General features: G+C 43.3%; 1 protein-coding gene across 8 annotated transcripts in view; it reads left to right on the top strand.

The window, feature by feature from the left end:
• Window positions 1-1149: 1149 nt before the first annotated feature.
• adgrg6 (adhesion G protein-coupled receptor G6) overlaps window positions 1150-6669 on the top strand; it is a 49538-nt gene continuing 44018 nt past the window's right edge. For 3 of the 8 annotated variants that reach the window (XM_077017323.1, XM_077017322.1, XM_077017321.1), the window contains exons 1-2: window positions 1152-1526; window positions 6515-6603. In XM_077017323.1, the coding sequence (XP_076873438.1) occupies window positions 1525-1526; window positions 6515-6603 (91 nt within the window). In that variant the 5' untranslated portion in view covers window positions 1152-1524. Of the gene's footprint in view, window positions 1527-6514; window positions 6604-6669 lie in introns of all 8 variants that reach the window. The other 5 variants (XM_077017324.1, XM_077017327.1, XM_077017320.1 and 2 more) reach the window with 4 other exon arrangements.

Raw genomic sequence — 6669 nt, 5'->3', positions numbered from 1 at the left:
TGATTCCTCTGTTCCACTGGTATTGACATCCGAGGCATTACAGTCTAGACATGCATCACTACCTGCAGAAATATTAGCCATGAAAACCAAAGCATGTGATGTTCAGTGTGTGATGTTCAGATTAAGAAAGACTCGCCTGTGACTGTGGAAAGAAGCAGGTCAAGCAGCCACAGCTAACAGCATCCCCGGCTGTGACGAGATGGTGGCATAGTGGTGATATCACAGGTGCGAAAGACATGACGTTTCATACTGGTGTGTTGAATTGGTAGTATTAATATCTTTTTCCCTCCATTGCTTGTTTGTGGGCCGAATGGTAACAGAAAAGAACACTGGGCTTATCTGGGAGCCGAGCAACATATCTATGCAAGAGTCTGCATTTGCCTGAATTCTTTCCTTCCTTACTGATGATGGCTCTGGAGTGGATGCAAATCAGAATCGCATGGGATTTTCCATGTACATTCTGGCTTGCTTCCCAGCAGGCTATGTGGTTTGAGCAGTACGTCTCTCTCCAGATGGTATTGATCTGAGGTGATTAAGCCTCCTTTAAAGACGGAGCAGGAAATTACATTTTCTTTGTATGTTTGTATGTTGTTGTTGACACCAAATGATTGATTGCTACATAATCATCTTCATAATATGATGATCTATCACTACTACTACCACCATCACTACTAATACTAATATTACTACTACAACTGTTACTAATACTATTACTGCTACTGTTACCAATACTACTAAAACTACTACTGTTACTGCTAATACTACTAATATTCTACTACTATAGTACCCTAATACTGCTAATAATAATGGCAATGGTAATACTAATAATAGCATGAAGTGTGCAAAATGCACGTATTTTAATAACCATGAGAGACTGGTCGTTTTGTACGCGTATAATTACAGCAGATGTTATCTGACCACATACAGAACCCTTCGCTGCGGTATACCTGAATGTGGACACAGTAGCCTCACTGTTCTCATCCCCCTGTCCATGTGTCTTCACTAAGGGACACATGTGACACATGTAAATACTGTAATCTGCCATTTTAATTAAATTGATAATTGATGGGGGGTATGATGTCAAACGGAAAGCAAACTAGATTTCCACATTCGTTGGCAACACGGGCAACAGTCCAACTAGAGTGCTGCTTTTGGTCTCATGTTTTAAAAAACAAATGGTGGTCTTTCTGGTACACGGGGAGTTTCAGTGATGGATGGGTGGGGCGCTGTGGAGAACTCCCTCCACACACAGCGCCTCTCTCACTAACTCCCTGTCGCCGTTTGACATTACCGCAAACGGAGAACAGGGCATTTGTTGAAGTTTAGTGTGTAGCTGCCATGTAAAAAAAAACAAACAAAAATGAACGTCTTTTAGCGTGTTTAATATATGATAATGTGTTCGTTTTCCAACACCTTTTCGTTTGGCGCATAAAACATTTCTAAAGTTTTCACAAAGTTGAGAGCAGCGCGTGGACCGTGAGAGGAAGGCGATGGTCCTCCACAGAGACGAGCCTCAGTGAAATCATGTAAGTAGTGCTGTGCTGAGGGATTACTTTTATACATTCTGCTTTCTGTTTAGCTTTCTCCAAAGAAAGTTCCTGCTAAAAAGTTGAAGTATGTTATTTGAGCTGTTGGTGTGGATGGGCGCTTCTTTTGCGTTGTTTTGTTCTGTCAGACGTATGTTGGAGGCACAATGAGTAAAGCTCTCAGGATGAGTTCACTTTCGATGATGTGAATGCAGTTGCTGTTTCTAAATTAAATAAAGCATGTCTTAAGTGCACTGGATGAAAAGCGGGAAAATTGCGCAGGAATGCATCAGCTGAAAGTGTATTACAAGAGTCTTGCAATAACGCCATTATGTAATGTGACAACATAACTGAGAAACTACAATGAAAACAACGTCAAAACCGCTTTGCAGTAAGTGATTATGTAGTTGTGATGGATTTCTGATGTTTATCAGCATGGAAAAATATAATCACCATGTCAGAAAAATCTAATGTAACTGGTAGAAGTGTGTACGCAGGAGGAGGCCGATGACCCATTTACAGGTTATTATTTCTTCACCGGACTGGCACGCAGGTAGTCGCATCAGACTGCATTCTTTATGTGTATGGAAGATTTCATGCTAGGCCATAGTTTGGGCATCATACATGTGTGTGAATGTCAGGACTTAGGGGTTCAATGTCATTCTTACAGCTGATGAATCAAGTTCTTTATACAGCTCGCCTGAAGCGCAGAAATCTCGCCCCATTCATGCGCATTTGCATATTCCAAGCGGAACTCTGAACAATGTTCACACTTTTGTGTTTCGTATAATGTCACAAATCGCATGCGTCGTTAAAAAGCACCAAATAACTTCATTCTGGTGGATGTTCGGAGACACCCAACTGCTCAGGAAAATGATTCCCAATTTTCTTTTTCATTTTCTTTTATTTATTTATTTATTTATTCAGAGGGAAGGGGGTTGCTATATTCACTTTGAATCAGTTTTATGTTCCATTTTGTTGTAATTCTTCAATTGTACTGATAATAGCCCTAATACCCTCGGTGAGGAGAACAGTTCCTTTATATCAGAGAGAAGTGAGGCAATTTCTGCCCAGTGGGCAGTGTTCCTTTTGTCCTGGATTCCAGCCCTAACCCTTACTGGTGCCGCCATGTTATCCAACCCCCTGTATACAGCGCTGAGAACAGCCTGACACATCCCTTCACCTTGGCTGGGTGACTCACACATGTCGTTGAAGCAGGAGTCACTGTTAATGCGATCTTAAGATTTCTCACACTTTTTACACTTTTTGTGGGTTTACAGCTTTTCAGTGTTGCTACACTTAAACACATTTTTATTACTCAGGGGCCCTGCTGCTGCTGCTGCAAAAAAAAAAATAAAAATCTTTCCATTCGTTCATTGTGAGGACCTTAAATCAAAAGCCAGTGGAGCAGAGTTCTGGTGATGACTCTGTGGAGAACATGGAGATCTACAACAGAAGAGTTACCCCGCAGGAGAGGAGTTATTCGGTGAAGTTTCCATGCTAGGCTTCACCTTCCTGGAAACAGATTTGTCAGCTTCATATTGGGGGATTCAGTTCACTGGTGTATGTCAGGCCCAGGTCCAGGATCCAGGTTCACTACTTAAACACTTCTGTGGGAGGGGGACTGTTGTGCTGGGACATTTTTGATGCGTTTAAATTGATTAAAGAGCTTAATAGATTTCGATGGAAAGTGTTGCTGTGTTTTAGAATACTTTGATTTGCCCTGTATTCATCCCCTCAATGACGTTACTGATAGACAAATGTGTTGCTAATTATTATTGGTGATCAGTACTGGTTTCATTTATTAGTAGTTGCAAAACTAAATAATTGCATTGTTATTGTCCAAGGTACAGCCTCTCATCACATATCAACAGTTCATGCTCGTCACAGGCAGATGAGGGCTTCTCAATAAGAGGCACAAGATAACAACAGAAGCTGTCTAAGAAATGACACTGTGCTAGTGTAGCTAACAAGGCCAAGGTAGAACAGAGGCCTTCTTCGTGACAGTGAGGGACCCCAGAGCCCTCGGACTGATGCGCATCAGAACCTTTTACCCTGCAGGTCAGACCAACGAATTAACGCCTAACTACGGCAACGGTGTTTGAATGGACTGTGTGTTCATTGTCCTTAAAAACATGTGGTTTGGAAAAGACTTAGAAATATAAGGAAAGCTGTTCTCTCCATTTACAGGAAACCAGAGGTTTGCACCATTTACTGTGTGAATGGAAATACATGTGTTTGCAACATGGGAGCCATTTTTTCACCACATTCAGCTGCTGCACAGTTCTAAAAGTGAGCATGAGAGCTCTAAAAGTGAGCATGAGTGTTCTAAAAGTGAGCATGAGTGTTCTAAAAGTGAGCATGAGAGTTCTAAAAGTGAGCATGAGTGTTCTAAAAGTGAGCATGAGCGTTCTAAATGTGAGCATGACTGAGTTATGGAAGCACAGCAATTTAAATATGTTTAGGTTTTCAGTATGAGGAGCTGTATGTCTGTGGGACTGGGCGGAACATTCCCTGGATGGTGTTCATGTTTTAGGATTTTGCTGTTACCTGATCTGCCTGATGCTCTTGTAAATTTATATCTCAATTTATTTTTAAATTTTATTTGAAAATGTATTTATTTGTAAATTTATAAATCTATATGCAAAATGTTTGTTTGGAACTTTGCAAGATAATTTTTTTCAAAGCAAAAACAGAAATATAAAGAGAATAGAGAGAAATGGTGCAAGTTTAATATGCGATTGTTAGTGGGGATTCTGATGTGTATGGTGTGATCGTGATAGGTGTATGATGGAATAGTGATTGGTGTATGGTGGGATCCTGATAGGTGTATGATGGAATAGTGATTGGTGTATGGTGGGATCGTGATAGGTGTATGGTGTAATAGTGATTGGTGTATGGTGGGATCGTGATAAGTGTATGGTGTAATAGTGATTGGTGTATGGTGGGATCGTGATAGGTGTATGGTGTAATAGTGATAGGTGTATGGTGGGATCGTGATAGGTGTATGATGTAATAGTGTTTGGTGTATGGTGGGATCGTGATAGGTGTATGATGTAATAGTGTTTGGTGTATGGTGGGATCGTGATAGGTGTATGGTGTAATAGTGATAGGTGTATGGTGGGATCGTGATAGGTGTATGGTGTAATAGTGATAGGTGTATGGTGGGATCGTGATAGGTGTATGGTGTAATAGTGATAGGTGTATGGTGGGATCGTGATAGGTGTATGGTGTAATAGTGTTTGGTGTATGGTGGGATCGTGACAGGTGTATGGTGTAATAGTGATAGGTGTATGGTGGGATCGTGATAGGTGTATGGTGTAATAGTGATAGGTGTATGGTGGGATCGTGATAGGTGTATGGTGTAATAGTGATTGGTGCATGGTGGGATCGTGATAGGTGTATGGTGTAATAGTGATAGGTGTATGGTGGGATCGTGATAGGTGTATGGTGTAATAGTGATAGGTGTATGGTGGGATCATGATAGGTGGCAGTGGATTTGACGTTTCGTCTTTATGTAGTGACACTTTCAGGGTTCTATTGTGTAGGGAGAAGAAAAATCTTGATTCCATGACAGTAATACATCATTTAAACCTTAACAACACTCCCAAACTGCAGACACAAGTATGAATGAAAATTCTCATTCTCTATCACACTCTTTCGATTTTGTGTGTGTGTGTTTGTGTTGTAGTGGAAAAAAGCCCAGTAGCTTCTGACTAAGCACGACTGGTTAAGGCAGTTGTCTGCTGTGTGCCACAGCTGAAGAAAGATCACCCTGTGGTGTCTCAGATCACCCTATTGTGTCTCAGATCACCCTGGGCCGCCTCAGATCACCCTGGGCTGTCTCAGATCACCCTGGGCCGCCTCAGATCACCCTGGGCTGTCTCAGATCACCCTATTGTGTCTCAGATCACCCTGGGCCACCTCAGATCACCCTGGGCTGTCTCAGATCACCCTGGGCCGCCTCAGATCACCCTGGGCTGTCTCAGATCACCCTGGGCTGCCTCAGATCACCCTGGGGTGTCTCAGATCACCCTGGGCCGCCTCAGATTACCCTGGGCTGTCTCAGATCACCCTGGGCTGTCTCAGATCACCCTGGGCTGTCTCAGATCACCCTGGGCCGCCTCAGATCACCCTGGGCTGTCTCAGATTACCCTGGGCTGTCTCAGATCACACTGGGCTGTCTCAGATCACACTGGGCTGTCTCAGATCACACTGGGCTGTCTCAGATCACACTGGGCTGTCTCAGATTACCCTGGGCTGTCTCAGATTACCCTGGGCTGTCTCAGATCACCATGTGCTATCTCAGATCACCATGTGCTGTCTCAGATCACACTGTGCTGTCTCAGATCACACTGTGCTGTCTCAGATCACCATGTGCTGTCTCAGATCACACTGTGCTGTCTCAGATCACCATGTGCTGTCTCAGATCACACTGTGCTGTCTCAGATCACACTGTGCTGTCTCAGATCACCATGTGCTGTCTCAGATCACACTGTGCTGTCTCAGATCACCATGTGCTGTCTCAGATCACACTGTGCTGTCTCAGATCACCATGTGCTGTCTCAGATCACACTGTGCTGTCTCAGATCACCATGTGCTATCTCAGATCACCATGTGCTGTCTCAGATCACACTGTGCTGTCTCAGATCACACTGTGCTGTCTCAGATCACCATGTGCTGTCTCAGATCACACTGTGCTGTCTCAGATCACCATGTGCTGTCTCAGATCACACTGTGCTGTCTCAGAGCACCCTGGGCAGTCTCAGAGCACCCTGGGCAGTCTCATAGCTCTGGGCTGTCTGAGTGGGTTTTTTCACTTTCAGATTATTTCGCTCCACACCCCAACCATAACAAGTCTGTTTAATGGAACTGTGGATTGTTGTGAATGTCACTGTATTGTTCTGCTTTCACTAGTCTTAAGATGGGAACAGGTCCCTCCTTGTTCGTGGGTCTTCATTCGTTTTCTGTTTTGTTCTTTCTGACAGGTTTTCCTACGTCAGCCGCAGGGGCTGTAGACGGAGGCTCCACAATGTTCTCCCAGTCATCCTGCTTCTGATATGCATTGGAAAACCAGGTAAAAAGAAACAAAGAAAAGTACTGTAGGTGTAGATGATAGATATGTGTCAGTGTCCGAAAAATT

This window comes from Brachyhypopomus gauderio, chromosome 9 (assembly GCF_052324685.1).
Source record: "Brachyhypopomus gauderio isolate BG-103 chromosome 9, BGAUD_0.2, whole genome shotgun sequence".
NCBI lineage: Eukaryota > Metazoa > Chordata > Actinopteri > Gymnotiformes > Hypopomidae > Brachyhypopomus > Brachyhypopomus gauderio.
This window is presented reverse-complemented; position numbering and strand designations above follow the sequence as displayed.